Source organism: Sinocyclocheilus grahami, unplaced genomic scaffold (assembly GCF_001515645.1).
Source record: "Sinocyclocheilus grahami isolate Dianchi unplaced genomic scaffold, SAMN03320097.WGS_v1.1 scaffold730.1, whole genome shotgun sequence".
Taxonomy (NCBI): Eukaryota; Metazoa; Chordata; class Actinopteri; order Cypriniformes; family Cyprinidae; genus Sinocyclocheilus; species Sinocyclocheilus grahami.
In genome coordinates, this window is record NW_015505909.1 from 501,692 (window position 1) to 520,997 (window position 19,306).

At 38.1% G+C, this 19,306-nt stretch overlaps 1 protein-coding gene across 1 annotated transcript in view; it reads right to left on the reverse strand.

Annotated features, from left to right (window-relative positions):
• LOC107560482 (lethal(3)malignant brain tumor-like protein 3) overlaps nt 1–19,306 on the reverse strand; it is a 66,875-nt gene that overhangs the window by 21,590 nt on the left and 25,979 nt on the right. The window contains exons 7-12 of the mRNA XM_016244667.1: nt 18,950–19,101; nt 16,811–16,887; nt 12,267–12,352; nt 12,067–12,177; nt 4,002–4,116; nt 2,381–2,483 (exon numbers count right to left, since the gene is read on the reverse strand). Of these exons, the coding sequence (XP_016100153.1) occupies nt 2,381–2,483; nt 4,002–4,116; nt 12,067–12,177; nt 12,267–12,352; nt 16,811–16,887; nt 18,950–19,101 (644 nt within the window). The remainder of the gene's footprint in view (nt 1–2,380; nt 2,484–4,001; nt 4,117–12,066; nt 12,178–12,266; nt 12,353–16,810; nt 16,888–18,949; nt 19,102–19,306) is intronic.

Sequence of the window (19,306 nt, forward strand, 5' to 3'; positions counted from 1 at the left end):
CTACCCCAAAAGGGTCTCGCCCCTATTTTGATAGCTCCGCCCCACACATACGTACGCAACCCAGGCAACGATTAGTTCTGTGAAACAAAGCAAAACCAATGTTACACCGTGTCTACACCGGACGCGAGTGGCGCGACAAAATACTATAGAACTTATTATAATCAGTGATGCTGTCTACACCATATATATATATATATATATATATATATATATATATATATATATATACATACATATATATCTATGTATATATACAGTGGGTACAGAAAGTATTCAAATATTTGCTACAATCATTTAAGTTAATTTTTTTTCCTCATTAATGTACACACAGCACCCCATATTGACAGAAAAACACAGAATTGTTGACATTTTTGCAGATTTATTAAAAAAGAAAAACTGAAATATCACATGGTCCTAAGTATTCAGACCCTTTGCTCAGTATTTAGTAGAAGCACCCTTTTGATCTAATACAGCCATGAGTCTTTTTGGGAAAGATGCAACAAGTTTTTCACACCTGTTCTAAAGCGTTTTTTGGAAAATCGCTTACCCCACCTTTAAGCTATGCATAAATACATGATGCTGTTTTGTTTATTATTGTTTATACAATTTACGAAATCATAATTGATTTATAAATATTACTTTAGACGTTATGCACTTTTTTATAGACAGCCGTTGTTTCATTGCATTGAATAAACAGTTTAATGAGGTGCATTATTTTGCTCATTGCGCCCTCCTGTGGTCTCAGGAGACGGGCCAAATGTTTCCTTTACACTTATTTAATCTGCAGATAAAAATAAGAAAGGAGATATTTGTTTCAATTTTATTTTGTGTTTGACTGTTAAAACTAAAATTAGTTGTTGTTTGATTCAATAAATTGGGTAAATTAAAAATACAGTGGTCAAAAAAACAAAAAAAATTCTACTGCTGTTTAAAAAAGGTTATAAAAAATTCAATAATTATCAGTACTGAATGATATGAAACATTATATCGTGATACATTTTTTAGCTATATCACCCAGTTGTGGTCTCAGGAGACGGGCCAAATGTTTCCTTTACACTTATTTAATCTGCAGATAAAAATAAGAAAGGAGATATTTGTTTCAATTTTATTTTGTGTTTGACTGTTAAAACTAAAATTAGTTGTTGTTTGATTCAATAAATTGGGTAAATTAAAAATACAGTGGTCAAAAAAACAAAAAAAATTCTACTGCTGTTTAAAAAAGGTTATAAAAAATTCAATAATTATCAGTACTGAATGATATGAAACATTATATCGTGATATTAGACCTATCTAAAAAACCTGAAAAGCACTGTTTATTTTATTTGTATCTTTGCTCTATTGTATTTATTTGTGCTATTGCTTGTAGTTAGATTATTTGTTCTTATTTTCATTTGACAATATAGTTTTCCATAAACATAGCACATACCGAACCGCACCGAAACCGTGACTCTAAAACCGTGATACAAACCGAACCGTGAGGAAGTTGAACCGTTGCACCCCTACTACCCAATAGTACATACAGTACAGCATTAAATAATTATTTGACTCTTAAAAAGTGCATGTTCGAACCCGAGTTCGATTGATTCCCCTCCTCTGCTGGATTGTGTTCACGCTTAAGTTTTTTTGGTTCCAAACCACCGTATGTTAGTGTCATCCGTGTGGCAGCTGTTGCAAGGTATCGATTATGCAGAAGACGGAGAAATGCACAGATACCGAAGCTTTCTTCACTTGTTTTTTGTTTTTTTTGTCAATTTAGTTTTGTTTCCAAAGCACCAACACAAAATGGCACATATACAAATTTAATGCAGCATGTCAAGGAGATGGGAAACGAGATCAAAAATGAGTTGTGAAATACATCAGCAATAGCATGATTCTATGGATAAAAACGTGTCAAAATGCTTGCTTTTGGCCAGTGACCTCATAAACAGTCTTAAATTGGTTAAAAAGTCCTAAATGAACTGGGAGAAATTCGGATGCGTGTTAGATCCGCTCACGTGCGTCAGGTTTTAAAGACACAGCGCTGCTTTTAAAGTGAAACCTGCTGCAGTCTGTCATTAATGAAAAAGAGAAATCACTCACTGCTCTGCTCGCTGACTCACTTTTGTAGCTTGAATAAAGATTAAGCTAGATAGGCTACTTAGTAAACAGATGCCATTAAACACATTTCAAATATACCATCTTTATGTTGTTTCTACATTCATTTGGAGATTCAATATGAAATGATGACAATACGAATACATTATATCAATATGCAATTAATCAAGATTAATTACAGAAAAATGTGATTAATTAGTTCATTTATTTAAATCGAATGACAGCACTAATATATATATATATATGTATATTTGTAGTTTTTTTATTCACACACATTCACACTGACCTGTGGTGTCCAGAGTAGCGGGCTCCTTTGATGTGACCCACTCCTTTACAGCCTGGCGTAGGACAGCCGCTCTGCTCAGACGTCTCAAACACGTCCTGAGGAGCTTTGAAGACACACACAGAAACACATCACACATTACACGTCATCCTCACTCTGGAAACCACAATATCAGCTTACACACAGAGTTTTCAATGACGGTTTTTGATAAGTGATTACACATACACAAGCTTCACCAAGACCAAATATAATAAAATCAAATGTAATTTGCACATATGGGTGTTTCTTCAGCTTTGGACACTCTTATGTCCCAGGGGTTGATTTTTCTTCAAATTTACTTACAGACTTAGAATGTGTTCTTTTCGTTGTCATATTATTATTTTGTTTCCATTTCCTACTTTTTTTGCTTTAGATTTAATCGTTTTACCCTTTAAAGTGTTGACACTTTCTAATCTACAATGAGCATATCAGTCCATTATAAAAAACAAACAATCCAAAAAAATTATAAAATAGAATCCTTTACAATATTTTTTGTGTGAAATGATTTGCATACATGTTTATGTTTATTTTTCATTATGGTTGTCCCCCAGTTGTGGTGTCATTTCTACAACTGTGTCAGTGAAGAGCGTGAGTGCTTTAAGTTATTAATAGAGTACATATAGAAGATTTATAGAGAGCGTGCATATATAGACTCGGATACAGATTCATATATAAAGATATACAGACTCCGATGGTTATATTCTCTTTTCCCTGGTTTCTCTCTCTTTTCTCACACTTGTTCTCTCTCTCTCTCTCTCTCTCCCTCTCTCTCTCTCTCCTCTCTCTCTCTCTCTCCTCTCTCTCTCACTCTCTCTCTCCTCTCTCTCTCCTCTCTCTCTCTCTCTCTCTCTCCACTCCGTTTCCATGGACACAGAGGAAGGGAACGAGAACGAGAAGAAGATTATCAGCAAGACTGACTGGAGAAAAGCTCATTGTTCAACAGCATTTTCCCAGCATCCTTTGGAGCTAATAGAAGATATTGACATGAGAGGAAGAGAGAGGACTGTTAGACACTTCATCCCTCTTTTATACCCACATCATTCCTTCTCTCTCTACCGGCTACAGTTTTCCATGAAATGACGAGGAACATGGCTGTCATTTAGAGGGTCTGAAGCAGTCTATTTACAGATGATACAGAACGCTGTTAGAGTGGCCATTAACTCAACATTTAGGGTTGGGATTATCTGAATCATTATAAAAGCAGTGAGTACTTTCTCTCTCTCTCAAAACAAAAAATCCTAGTGTAAAGACAACTGCGTAAACATATTTGCTCTGCATTATACATACCTAAAAAATCTAATCTTAGTCAGTTTCTTGTTTGGTCGCACAGAAAAATATTTGGAACAATTCAATAGTTCATTGATATTTGCAGTACTAAATAAAATATTCTTTCTTTGTGCATTGCCTGTTTTATCCATAAGATGGACATGTGATGCTGCCTTAAAATCTGGCCAAAGCCAAGTGCCTTCGAAGGCCTCAAGTGTTGCTGCTTAAGATTTGTAACAGCTGTTCGCGCCGCCGTGCGCTATTAGCTAATGACTGCCGCGGGAAGGACACTGGTTGTGTGATATCGCTCTGTACTCACTGATGGGTGGCTGCAGTGGGTGTCCGATTTTGGCGCACCACCCGGCAGGATGAATATCTGGGCTGTCTGCATCGATCCAATAATCATATTCATCTGTCCAGCCATCAAAATGGATCTAAAAGAGAGCAATGCAGATCACTCTTTTACAACGCAAAAAACAATAAAACTGCGTCCCAAATGATGCACTATACACTTAAAGACTGTACATTATATACTTATGGACTATGCAAATATATCTTAAAATCTTTGACATTTAAAGTTCACATTAAAGTTTATTATTCGTTCTCGTTTTAAATATAAACCTCGCTGAATTTAGTGAATTTAGCAAATCTCCAGATTTACTGACAGCTTGCACCAGCTCAAACCCTCTTTTGGTGTTAAAAAAAACTACGGGCAGGATTTACTAAAGTCACACAGTGAAACATTAGTGATGAAAAGGCATGAACACAGTCATTTTTGGGGCTGATCTTACTGCATATGTATTTGTAGGAGTTTTCCTTTAAGGCGCAACATTTTTGGGAAGAGTATTTAAATTAGGGGTGACAAACTCACTTTAGGTTGAGGGGTCGGATCTGAGAAAATGTCACCTTGTGCGGGCCGAATAATTTTATTACAATTACATTAATTCTAACCAAACTACAATATAATTTACAAGAAAAGATTTTTTCCCCAAAGATGATGCTAGGTTATTTTAGAGGTTTGTATAATTACACCATATTTTGCAATAATTAATTACACCATGTTTTGCCAAGTGTGTTTCAAAGATAGTACCTTATTTGGTTTTAACATGTCATTTACAAATAAATAGGAAACTAACACTGCCAGTAGGTGGCGGCAAGTCCCCATCTTAATGTGTGATTCATTGACTCATTCATTCAAATGATTCGTTCAAAACGGCTGATTAATTTAGAAACTCACTTAATACTAACATCTTGTTTGTTGAACTGTTGCATAAAATCCATTCATTTGCGATGGTGCTGATATTCGGGAAAACAACACTCTTGCTCGTGTGATATTGCTTAACTATCATGCCATAAGTATAAAATCTCTAACAGGGCATTTTTTACCTCCATATCTGGTATCTCCATAATACTCCATAATAGTCTCACTATCATAACTGCATTCTAATAGCCTTCAACCCACAGCGAAAGACTCTCAAGACGTGTTTTTGTTTGTTATTTTGCAAAGCGAGTCACATAATGTCAGCTCGCACATTCTTAAAATAACAATTATGCTATTATAGTAGATGATAAATATCGCACACCCCTAGCTTGCTTACTTTTCAATCCTAAACTGCCCAGTGCCTCTCATAGTGTCGTTTAATATCGCACTTTTACCACAGCCACGGGTTGTGATTAAACGGTCAGTTTCTGTAAGATGACCTTACAGAATATCTTTCTTTGCATTTCTCCTTAAATATCTGCCCTTCCAAGTCAAATTTATAACGTGCATGTGTGTTAAGTGTCCCGAGGCATAATATCAACACACACAAAAAATTAGCAATTTGTTTAAGTTAAAAATAAAATATTGCAGCTAATATACTTTATTTAATGTATTAATTATTATTTTATATTTTTGTTCAAATCATCCCACAGGCCGGATTGGACACCTGTGAGCCGCATTCAGCCTGCGGGCTGTATGTGTGATACCCCTGAATTAAATGAATCATACAAAGTGATTTACTAAGGTTTGTGGTAGTAAATTTACTAGTATCTTAGCCATTATTTAACGCCCAAAAAACACTTTGTAACCCATTGCCATTGGTAGATTACAGTGGTCATTATGGATGTGATCAGGCTGCATCTGTGTAATGTGCGCATTGTCAGCAGCAGAACTTTCCACTCCCATCGGCGCGTTTATGGCATTGTGCTCTCACATTAATTTACCCTGTTTAGTAAACCCGGCCCACATTGTGGCATCTGATGGAAAAACATGGGTGGTGTGGTATAGTGGTTTAGTACTGTAACTGGTGGCTGGTTTGGTCCTCACATGAACAACTTGTCAATGTTGTGCTCTTAATCAAGACTCTTACATCCAGGTTGCACCAGGAGGAATTGTTGCTGCACGGTATCTCTGGTGACACTGCATGACCGTCACTACAAATCCTAACGGAGTTGGTTGTGTGGCGATAGATAGAGATTTTATTCTTACATAAGGTACAAAACACCCCGCCGCACTTCAGATGAAACCTGGAACAGCATGGCTACTAGCATTTCAAGGTCCCTTGAGAAGATTATCTTCATATTGCAATGCACATCTCTAGAGATGTTAACATTCAAACTGGAATCTTAAAGAAGCGTTGGCAGCGATCAGACGGCTGGCAGGGTGTTTCAGTCATATTGTGTTTTAGACTTCCTGAACTCTTTGAAAAGAGCTGCTGCAATCACAACAATGAGAAGAAAAGAGCAACGGCCCTTAAATGACAGCCTGTCTCCAGGACTTCGATAAAATGTGTTCCTGGGAAATCAGCCGGACTGCAGGAACAGGGACGGACTAAAAAGGCGAGCCGTGTTTTTAATGGTGTTCACAGCACAGCTGACAGTCATTATGTGGAGGCTGAGTGGACTGGCTTTGTGCCGCCCATCCAGACCAGACTGGCTTTTGTGATTCACTGCGTGATAGTTTGAGATAAAGAAATGTTTCATTTGCATTCTTATCATCAGTCTCACTCTCTTTTAGCCTCTTTCCAGTTTGCATGCGTCCATCCATGACATCCATTTATCATCTCTCTCATCTCTATCATCTCGTTTTCCCTTAGCTTCCCCTTGTAGCATAATTGATGTAATGATACTGATCCTTTTCCCGTTCTATTTCCACAAAGGATTTGACATGTGAATCCATAACTTGTAGTGTAAAAGTTTTTTTTTTAAACAAAATTTAAGGTTTTCATAAAGCCAACTTCTAATTTTTATAAAGCCATGGGTTTAAGATTTTTTTTAAATACTACCAAATAAACTACTCCACAGATACCCTGTAAACAGGTTTGAGTTGAACAGGCAAAAAAAAATGCAATGTGATTTACTAAGGTCTGTGGTCGTAAATATACTGGTATTTGTGTCATTATTTAAAGCCCAAAAATGCATGTGTTAACCCATTGCTGTAGGTAGACTGCCCTTAATTGAGACACCTAAGGCCAGGAGAAATTGTTCCTGCAGGGTCATAGTGTCTTTCTCTGGTGACACTGTGTGAACGTCACAACAAATCCCAGAGGAGCTGGTTGTGTGGTGATAAATAGAGATTTTACTCTTACATAAGGTACAAAACACCCCACGGCACTTCAGATGAAAGCAGGAACAGCTTGGCTACTAGCATTTCAAGGTCCCTTGAGAAGATTATCTTCATATTGCAATGCACATCTCTAGAGATGTTAACATTCAAACTGGAATCTTAAAGAAGCGTTGGCAGCGATCAGACGGCTGGCAGGGTGTTTCAGTCATATTGTGTTTTAGACTTCCTGAACTCTTTGAAAAGAGCTGCTGCAATCACAACAATGAGAAGAAAAGAGCAACGGCCCTTAAATGACAGCCTGTCTCCAGGACTTCGATAAAATGTGTTCCTGGGAAATCAGCCGGACTGCAGGAACAGGGACGGACTAAAAAGGCGAGCCGTGTTTTTAATGGTGTTCACAGCACAGCTGACAGTCATTATGTGGAGGCTGAGTGGACTGGCTTTGTGCCGCCCATCCAGACCAGACTGGCTTTTGTGATTCACTGCGTGATAGTTTGAGATAAAGAAATGTTTCATTTGCATTCTTATCATCAGTCTCGCTCTCTTTTAGCCTCTTTCCAGTTTGCATGCGTCCATCCATGACATCCATTTATCATCTCTCTCATCTCTATCATCTCGTTTTCCCTTAGCTTCCCCTTGTAGCATAATTGATGTAATGATACTGATCCTTTTCCCGTTCTATTTCCACAAAGGATTTGACATGTGAATCCATAACTTGTAGTGTAAAAGTTTTTTTTTAAAACAAAATTTAAGGTTTTCATAAAGCCAACTTCTAATTTTTATAAAGCCATGGGTTTAAGATTTTTTTTAAATACTACCAAATAAACTACTCCACAGATACCCTGTAAACAGGTTTGAGTTGAACAGGCAAAAAAAAATCAAACCCTTTTGTCTCTGTCCTGTGGGATAGTCGAGTGCGTTGCAGAGAACCATCAAAGACCTGGACATAAAGGTATTTTTCCTCCAAGTCAATTACAACTGCTTCAGGAAATATTGATAAACAAAATTTAAGGTTTTCATAAAGCCAACTTCTAATTTTTATAAAGCCATGGGTTTAAGATTTTTTTTAAATACTACCAAATAAACTACTCCACAGATACCCTGTAAACAGGTTTGAGTTGAACAGGCAAAAAAAATCAAACCCTTTTGTCTCTGTCCTGTGGGATATTCGAGTGCGTTGCAGAGAACCATCAAAGACCTGGACATAAAGGTATTTTTCCTCCAAGTCAATTACAACTGCTTCAGGAAATATTGATGGGGGATTTTAAAACGCTGTGAAAATCAAACAAATCCATCCAGTGCATGGCACAGAGCTCCGGTGAATGTCAGCGAACAGAGGTGATGAGAGAGAGCAGCACTGGAGGTGGAGGTCGTGCACTATACGGCTCTAACACATGAACAAGACAGACACGTGTAAAGCAAGCATTGATTGGGTGTTTAAGAGAGAGACATCTGTAGAGGATCACGAATGACGGCTGAGCAGACAGACAGTGTGAGCATGAGAGGAGGGAGATCTGACAGCTCTCCGTGTGAGTGTGAGACAGACAGTGACATCTGTTATTTCTCTCGGTCCGTGTAAATGATGTGTGTGTATTCTGCTGCCCTCTTCGATCCAACATGTGTAATTACAGCCAAATGATTACGATACATTTGAAACCCCAGATGGCATGAACGCAGACTGCTGCACATTGCACTCAAAAATGACTAAAGGATACCCTGACTAAAATCGCCTTTCACTTTGCTTCGTGCAAGGAATCTTTGCTTCGATCTGGGAATGAGGCCTGTTGGTTGTTAGTAGGTCATTCTAATCAACTGCTGCGCAATGTCTACATACTCACTGGTGGTCGGCACATTGGTCATAACCCAACTTTGTTGCACTGCCAACAATCGTTAATGTTGCCTCAAACCACCAACTCTCATTAAAAATGAAAGTCTTCAAGTCGCTTTGCTGCTCACTCAGTGTGAACAGCTGTGAATGCTTGGCCTTGTCAATCTCTAATATAAACTGAGTCTTGCTCCGTCTTTCCTTTTTGGAAAACACTCCAGTTTCAAATATATAATCCAATAAGGTTTGTATAATGCAATTAGCATCAAACATGTGAAACATGGTTGTAGTGCATACACTGAACTGAAACTTTCAGCACTGCTTTTGAAAGCAAAGGAGTGATGACAGAAAACTTACAACCACAAGAATCTGCATTAGAATGGCTTTGGTACAAACTCCACACATTACACGCATCCATGTGCATGAAGAGTAGACGTTAATCAGCTGGAGGACTGACAGATCATGTTCCAAATAAGATTTCTATACGGAGCAGAGCTTTCCTGCAGCCCACACGAAGGGAAGCACAGATGAGTCATTCTGATCGCTTCTAAACTCCCAAACAGACAGCTGAGAGATCAGATGCTGTCATGGGATCACCGTCAGCTGAATCAGCACTGCATCACTGGATGTTCACTGACAATTAAAGTGATAACAGAAATCAGTGATGAAATGCTTTGATCCAAAGTGGATTTCATGAATACATAAGCAAGAAGCAGATCATACTCCGTCTCTATATAGGACACATTTTGTAAAAATTGTGTGTGAGATGTTTAATGCATGTGAAGCAATGATGAATAAAATCAAAATGTCTTTTAAAATGAGCTCCATATTTTCACCATATCATACTATATGAGCCATAAAAGCCTGATGTGCAAATGCGGGACGGTCCCGAAATTGGGAGCTTTGTCCCGCATCCTGAAATATGTAAGCAGTGTCCTGCATTTCAATTATGTCTGTATTATTTTCTTTCTTCCTATAATTTACAATCCACAATAAGAAATATCATAATAAAAAATGTGATTGTCATTTAAAAATCCATTTGCGCAGCCGTCATGTTGTAGCGAGAGTGGGGAAAATAACCAACCAACGCATTCACAGAGAGGATTTTTTTCCACTGATGACGACTGGACGGAGCAAAGGATTCAGTGTGGGCACTGCATCGCTGGATGTTCACTGACAATTAAAGTGATAACAGAAATCAGTGATGAAATGCTTTGATCCAAAGTGGATTTCATGAATACATAAGCAAGAAGCAGATCATACTCCGTCTCTATATAGGACACATTTTGTAAAAATTGTGTGTGAGATGTTTAATGCATGTGAAGCAATGATGAATAAAATCAAAATGTCTTTTAAAATGAGCTCCATATTTTCACCATATCATACTATATGAGCCATAAAAGCCTGATGTGCAAATGCGGGACGGTCCCGAAATTGGGAGCTTTGTCCCGCATCCTGAAATATGTAAGCAGTGTCCTGCATTTCAATTATGTCTGTATTATTTTCTTTCTTCCTATAATTTACAATCCACAATAAGAAATATCATAATAAAAAATGTGATTGTCATTTAAAAATCCATTTGCGCAGCCGTCATGTTGTAGCGAGAGTGGGGAAAATAACCAACCAACGCATTCACAGAGAGGATTTTTTTCCACTGATGACGACTGGACGGAGCAAAGGATTCAGTGTGGACCTCATCAAAAGTCTTTAAATACAGCTACACCAGCCAGGACTTCAGCTAGACACATACTTTATAAGAACATCCTGATCGAAGCTGCCAGATCCAATAAAAAAATACAAGTTCAAGATGCACTGAATCCAGTAAAATACATTTAATGTTTGCATAGTCTAATAAAGGAACATAGTCACTACTTAAGGAAATTTATTTTAGCATAAAATTAGATTTTTACTAACTAGCCTGTTACCAGAGGTGTAAAAAGTACCTGAAAATCATACTTGAGTAAAAGTACAGATACCTTACACTGAAAAAGAGTATCTGATTTTAACGGTACTTAAGTATTTCACTCACATTAAATGAAGGCTCAAAGATGCACTAGTCCTCAACAGCTAAGAGAAAAGCCAGTGAAAAACAAGAAACAGCTGATCTGTGAGGAGAACAATCACATGTTTATTTTCTAAAATCAAAATAAAACCGAACAGCTCAAAATTGCAATAAATGAAGGTCGACGACACAGCCTCTTAAACGTCTACAAACACTGAAGTCTGAGTTTAGCTCAAAAAGAGCAGAAGTAAAGCAGTATCCTTCAAGAAGGTCTCAGCCATGTCCTCATCTCATAAATGAAACGCCTGCGATTCATAACTAGCTGCTAATGCACTCACGTTCATGTAAAGCAGCCGTGTTGACGAGTTTGGGTGAGTAAGGGCAAAACGCACAAGATATCGTATCTTCAATAACCTGGAGATGGCGATATCACTTCTTTTGTAGCAGAAATAAACGTTCGGTGCCATGCTAAAAAGCTGCATTAATCATCACAAATGTAGTGGAGTAAAGAGTACATGCACTTACTCAAAAATGCTATCAAGTAGAGAGTAAAAGTTGCTGATATCTTTGATACTCAGTAAAACTACAAAGTAACCAAAAAGATTCTTACGGTAACTAATTACATTTGCTCAGATACATTGCACTGCCTGTTACTCAGTTTATTATACTGAGGAGACTGAATAGGTCCTTTAGAGTGAATTACATTGCATCAATCGAACCTGTGCAAACTGAGTGCCAGTCACAGAGCTGGTCACCATCAGCAAAGCTTATTGATGATTTAAAGCAACAGAGAAATATCCAAGTGGCCACCCTAGATAGGCCTATAACAACATAAAACAAATGTTCTTTTTTAATATTTTGTCTACAGGTTCAATAGACTGGTCTATTATTTTTTTTGACTATTATTTCATACATCAGGCTTTAAAACAAGGTCAACTACCTGACCGGTCTGGACCAACATGGAAATTCACGCTGAGGCAGCATTATGTGTGCAAAATATAGTTTCTCACCCGCAGTCGATGGTCGTCTGTATCAACCACTGTGGCCACTCGGATCAGAGCAGGATTCCTCTTGTCGACCACCTCCAACTTCATATTGAGCTGGAAACTGTGAGGAGGTTTCTGCAGAGAGAGGCCGAGAGAGGCTTGTTCAGGCACCTCGGGTCTCTCAGAGGACCTGCAGATGTTTGGCAAGAAGCACATGCACTCACCACTTTGAAGGCTCGAGCAGGAGCTGGTAATGAGCTGGTCTCTGCCAAGTATTTCTCCCAGGAGAAGTTCTTCACATCAGGGTATCCTACAGCACGGAGAGAGTGAGGTTTGAGGGACTGATGAAAACATGATATTTCCCAGTGCTCACTGGTTTTTATGGTGTATTATGAGATCATTTTGAAAATGGGACAATCCTAAAAGTGGGCTTTGAGGCTGGTCCGCTACCTGCTGAACTAGAGACAACATTAAACATTGTTACGAATAAATAAATAAATAAATAAAAACTAATGGACATCTTTTATAAGAGAATGAACTACTCGCTTCGTCCCATGAAACATTAGGAATGACATAATCAAATCAGAAATTATGTTAAATACAACAGAGTTCATGCAAGTTTTATGAACGTAAATGTAAGACATTTTAAAGCCCTTTGAAAGACCAATTAAAGAAAATTTAAGCAATAAATTAACGGGAACACAATACGTCAATATGGTCTCTAAATGTAGATGTCTAAATCATTTTTAGCAAGACTTCAAAGCTTGAAAATACAACTTCCAACCAATCTACATTACTTTTATCTAATTCATTTCACACACACACACACACACACACACACACAAAAGCTGGAAATGAAGTGAATTTATGATTAAAAAAGGGTAAATATTTGCCAGTGGGCTTAGAAAAATCAACTTAATTTTGTTCAGAAAACAAGACTTCGTATCTTTACTTTGCATCTCAAGTAAATGTATCTTGATTTGAGGATGTTTCAATATTTGTAATGAAAAACAAAACAAAAACACTGACAAAGATATTCATTTTTTTGCAGCGCAAGCAACATTTAATGCCATTAAATCTACGAATTTAAGACTTTCTGCTCCAATTTAAGACTTTTTAAGGCCTTCATTTGTGGAAGGGTGAATTAAGACCCGCAGAAACCCTGATTCAACAACTGACTTGCAGAGGACTGTGTGATAAAGAACTATATACAATATGTCCTTGTGATTTTCCTGGTGCAGAGTTACTAATATACATCTAAGGGTGTGTGAATAACTGGGTCTGTCTTTCTTCAGGTCAACTCATATAATCATGAAAAAATCAGTTTGCCATCAGTTGTGAGAAGATGAAAGCGATATCTGTGTCGTTGTATCCTTTCAGTATTTAAGGGGATTTCCCACGACTGTCAGCAGCGCTGTTCAGTACACTGAATCAATGGCATTGTTCTCTATGAAGTGAAATATCAGCTTCACTGTAACCCATGTGATGCGTTGATTGTTGACTGAGCCTTGTAAACTGGCACTCAAAGTAAATTAACGTCAACACCTTGTTTCATTCATGAATAAATCAGCATTTTTAAGTGTATCCCTTGAATGAATGTTTTTGTAATGATGACTCACTCGTAAAGTCAATCCATTGCCGCCATCTGCTGGTGTAATAATGCCTGACAGCCCAGCGCTGATACTGAAACATCACTATATAGTCACTATACAGTCAGTGGCATAAAATGGTCATAAAATGACAATAATATTGCTTCTCGCAATTATTTCTAGGGCAATATATCACTAAATTAAAAAAAATAGTTAACAAGACCAGCCTATGGACAGGTGGCTTGATAGGCCATCTATCAGTGGACCTGACACCAGAAGAGCTAAGAAAAATGGACAACACAAAAACACGTCAATATTAATGGGGGGCGGGGGTCCATGTGGTTGGTTTGAGATATTATGGGGGTCCAGTACTCAAAAAACGTTGAGAACCACTGCTCTAGACCACGTCCTCATACTGAAGTCCCTCTGAAGACGCTTTGAATATGGACAGGTGGCTTGATAGGCCATCTATCAGTGGACCTGACACCAGAAGAGCTAAGAAAAATGGACAACACAAAAACACGTCAATATTAATGGGGGGCGGGGATCCATGTGGTTGGTTTGAGATATTATGGGGGTCCAGTACTCAAAAAACGTTGAGAACCACTGCTCTAGACCACGTCCTCATACTGAAGTCCCTCTGAAGACGCTTTGAAGCTAGTCTGCATTTCAGCTGGAATGATGGCTTTCACATGCTAAGATCTAAACCAGCACAATAACCTAACATCTTACTGCATATTATCAGAGATCCGCAATAAATGAGCTTCAAAAATACAACACACAGACCTGAACTTTCCTTCTTCCTTTCACAAGCTCTTTCTAACATAGGAATAGGCTACTTCTAAAGCAGGCAATTGCAAAATAGTGTTTTGAAAATCTGTTTTTTTTGTACATTTTTCAAAAAATGATCTATGATATTTGTGTTGACGTGTTGCATCACCTGGAGGGGTGGTGAGGGTCCTGCCGTTCTCTTGACTCCAGCCAACCGGATGGATATAAGGACTCGTTGCATCACACCTGCGGAAAAGAAGAAATACACAAATGCAATTTAATGCAACTGGCAAAATAATCTATTTCATGCATTTCATGCAATGTTTCAAAAACCCTGAATCCATTTCCCCCTTAAAATTGAGCTCTTTTATAAATTCTTATCTTGTTTGGGACAGACAATGCATGCATTAAAATACAATGAAATACACACAAATTAACACGGCTTTGCAATCCATCTGCGCTAGTCAGTGACAATCCAAAAAATGGTGCACACATCTGACAGACACAGACAGAAGGAAAAAACTATTCTGATAAATCAGAACCAAATAATCATGTGCAGGTAAGACACAAACAAACTCTCATCAACTTTTAAAAGAGAAGCGAAATTGATCTTTCGTCGTTTGACCGTCTACGTTAATTGTACGCATCATAATTACTTATTTTCCTGTGGTTTATTGTCTCCCAAAAGCATGAAAGCATCAAAATTCAACCAAACGCTCAAAAATTTTGTGTTTCGTTATGTTTCCGCAGGCAATGTTAATACATTTCAATATTGGATTTTAAGGACATTTTGATTGTTTTAGTAGGATAAACATTTGTGGAGCGGTGTTGGGTCTCTACTCGGTCCTGAAGCAAAACTAGTTGAGAATGAGTGATCTAACAATCATTTCAGCAGTGCTGGAGTAAAGCTGACCAGCCCCAGATTGCTCGTAACCCACAACATCTGATGCGTTTCTGATGATAAGATGGCTAAAACAGAATTATGTACTGAAACAGGCACCAATTCTCCTGAACTCATGAAATAATTTGTTTGATTAAAGTGAAACAAATGTGGTGATGAGATGTTCAGGAGGCGCTGTGGCTCAATGCACAGAGATGTCAGATGTGATTGTGTGATCTGAGCTGAAGACACTGTGTGTGTGTGTGTGTGTGTGTGTGTGTGTGTGTGTGTGTGTGCTTGTGTGCGTGTGTGAGTGTGAGTATGTAACTGTTTGCGTGTGTGTGAGAGAGAGAGTGTGAATGTGTGTGTGTGTGTATGTGTGAGAGAGTGTGAGTGTGTTTGTGTGTGTGTGTGAGAGAGAGCATGTGAATGTGTGTGTGTTTTCCTGGTGCAGAGTTACTAATATACATCTAAGGGTGTGTGAATAACTGGGTCTGTCTTTCTTCAGGTCAACTCATATAATCATGAAAAAATCAGTTTGCCATCAGTTGTGAGAAGATGAAAGCGATATCTGTGTCGTTGTATCCTTTCAGTATTTAAGGGGATTTCCCACGACTGTCATCAGCGCTGTTCAGTACACTGAATCAATGGCATTGTTCTCTATGAAGTGAAATATCAGCTTCACTGTAACCCATGTGATGCGTTGATTGTTGACTGAGCCTTGTAAACTGGCACTCAAAGTAAATTAACGTCAACACCTTGTTTCATTCATGAATAAATCAGCATTTTTAAGTGTATCCCTTGAATGAATGTTTTTTTAATGATGACTCACTCGTAAAGTCAATCCATTGCCGCCATCTGCTGGTGTAATAATGCCTGACAGCCCAGCGCTGATACTGAAACATCACTATATAGTCACTATACAGTCAGTGGCATAAAATGGTCATAAAATGACAATAATATTGCTTCTCGCAATTATTTCTAGGGCAATATATCACTAAATTAAAAAAAATAGTTAACAAGACCAGCCTATGGACAGGTGGCTTGATAGGCCATCTATCAGTGGACCTGACACCAGAAGAGCTAAGAAAAATGGACAACACAAAAACACGTCAATATCAATGGGGGGCGGGGATCCATGTGGTTGGTTTGAGATATTATGGGGGTCCAGTACTCAAAAAACGTTGAGAACCACTGCTCTAGACCACGTCCTCATACTGAAGTCCCTCTGAAGACGCTTTGAAGCTAGTCTGCATTTCAGCTGGAATGATGGCTTTCACATGCTAAGATCTAAACCAGCACAATAACCTAACATCTTACTGCATATTATCAGAGATCCGCAATAAATGAGCTTCAAAAATACAACACACAGACCTGAACTTTCCTTCTTCCTTTCACAAGCTCTTTCTAACATAGGAATAGGCTACTTCTAAAGCAGGCAATTGCAAAATAGTGTTTTGAAAATCTGTTTTTTTTGTACATTTTTCAAAAAATGATCTATGATATTTGTGTTGACGTGTTGCATCACCTGGAGGGGTGGTGAGGGTCCTGCCGTTCTCTTGACTCCAGCCAACCGGATGGATATAAGGACTCGTTGCATCACACCTGCGGAAAAGAAGAAATACACAAATGCAATTTAATGCAACTGGCAAAATAATCTATTTCATGCATTTCATGCAATGTTTCAAAAACCCTGAATCCATTTCCCCCTTAAAATTGAGCTCTTTTATAAATTCTTATCTTGTTTGGGACAGACAATGCATGCATTAAAATACAATGAAATACACACAAATTAACACGGCTTTGCAATCCATCTGCGCTAGTCAGTGACAATCCAAAAAATGGTGCACACATCTGACAGACACAGACAGAAGGAAAAAACTATTCTGATAAATCAGAACCAAATAATCATGTGCAGGTAAGACACAAACAAACTCTCATCAACTTTTAAAAGAGAAGCGAAATTGATCTTTCGTCGTTTGACCGTCTACGTTAATTGTACGCATCATAATTACTTATTTTCCTGTGGTTTATTGTCTCCCAAAAGCATGAAAGCATCAAAATTCAACCAAACGCTCAAAAATTTTGTGTTTCGTTATGTTTCCGCAGGCAATGTTAATACATTTCAATATTGGATTTTAAGGACATTTTGATTGTTTTAGTAGGATAAACATTTGTGGAGCGGTGTTGGGTCTCTACTCGGTCCTGAAGCAAAACTAGTTGAGAATGAGTGATCTAACAATCATTTCAGCAGTGCTGGAGTAAAGCTGACCAGCCCCAGATTGCTCGTAACCCACAACATCTGATGCGTTTCTGATGATAAGATGGCTAAAACAGAATTATGTACTGAAACAGGCACCAATTCTCCTGAACTCATGAAATAATTTGTTTGATTAAAGTGAAACAAATGTGGTGATGAGATGTTCAGGAGGCGCTGTGGCTCAATGCACAGAGATGTCAGATGTGATTGTGTGATCTGAGCTGAAGACACTGTGTGTGTGTGTGTGTGTGTGTGTGTGTGTGTGTGCGCGTGTGTGTGTGAGTGTGTGAGAGTGTGTGTGAGTGTGTGTGTGAGAGAGTGTGTGTGTGTGTGTGAGAGAGTGTGTGTGTGTGTGTGAGAGAGTGTGTGTGTGTGTGTGAGAGAGTGTGTGTGTGTGTGTGAGAGAGTGTGTGTGTGTGTGTGAGAGAGTGTGTGTGTGTGTGTGAGAGAGTGTGTGTGTGTGTGTGAGTACTCATCCTTCTCCTCCTGAGTAATTGATGAGCAGTTAAAAGCATTCTGCCTGCTCTCCACACACACACATGACACACACTCGTGATGAGCACAGAATGATAACTGGGTTACTCATAAGAATGAGAATATGCCACATTTGTGTCTTCATGACTTATTACGACTGATATAATTAACAAGATACTCAACTTAGTCATTTGATAGATTTAAGCCTGTTCAGTTTCATCAATTTCATCAGCATTTCAGCCAATTTGTATGAGCAGGAGTTACACAGAATTAAAAAAAAATCTAACTCTACCCAAATGATGATAGGTGTCGTATACCTGATAGGTTGATGGGGATCAGCTGAGAGTCAGCTGATACGAGCTTGACTAACGTGACCTGCCAGAACTAACGCTACGCTAGATGTTCACACTCATATTGGTTCCAAAGTGATAACTCTATTATTAGTTTTTTTTTAAAACAAGAAGTAATAAATATTACAAGTATTTAAATATAGTCATACTTGGGGTTTTAACATTTTGGAAAGTGTCAGGTTTGGCACAAAAGATGAATAATGTTTCGGGTTATTAATATGTTTATAACTATGTGTGTTCGTGGTGAAATTAAGAGAATAGCTCAAACTGAGTGATACTACCAGAATTTCAATTACAGAGTAAGAATTAGACTTATTGAGTAAAACAAAAATCACTTTTAGTACTTTGCTGTAACGACACATACTGGTTTAGGAGTAATGCTTCAACAATCAGCCTTAAGCGACATCTATGTGGTCATGTAAATGCATAAGCAATTACCATCTTACAAGTTTTTGTATTGATAGAAATCTATAGAAAGTCTTAAAATATGATCCTTTCCAAAGATAAAAAATATTGTTCCGTTTCAGGGAAAGGCAGAGCAGGATCAAAGCATAAAGACAGGAATTCAAAGATGTGAATTTACCAGTAGTCATAACTTTCATCCCAGTCGTCAAAGTGCACCAGGAATCGACTCTCCACCATGTCTGTAATCGTGGCGACGCAGATGAACGAGGGATTCTTCTTATCGATGGCTTCCAGCTTCATACCAACCCTAAAACCTGATGGCGTCACGGTCTGAAAAACACAGCTTATCCATTCAATTTTAATAACTTGCAACCTACATTATTGTATTAAACAATGATATCTTAGCATTTCATGATGCAATAAAATCCTGATGCTAAAATCAAGTCAAGTTTTAACTAAATATTCCGTTTCACTTGTATCTATGTCCTGTTACTGTTAAATAATATATGTGACCCTGCAGCACAAAAGCAGTGTT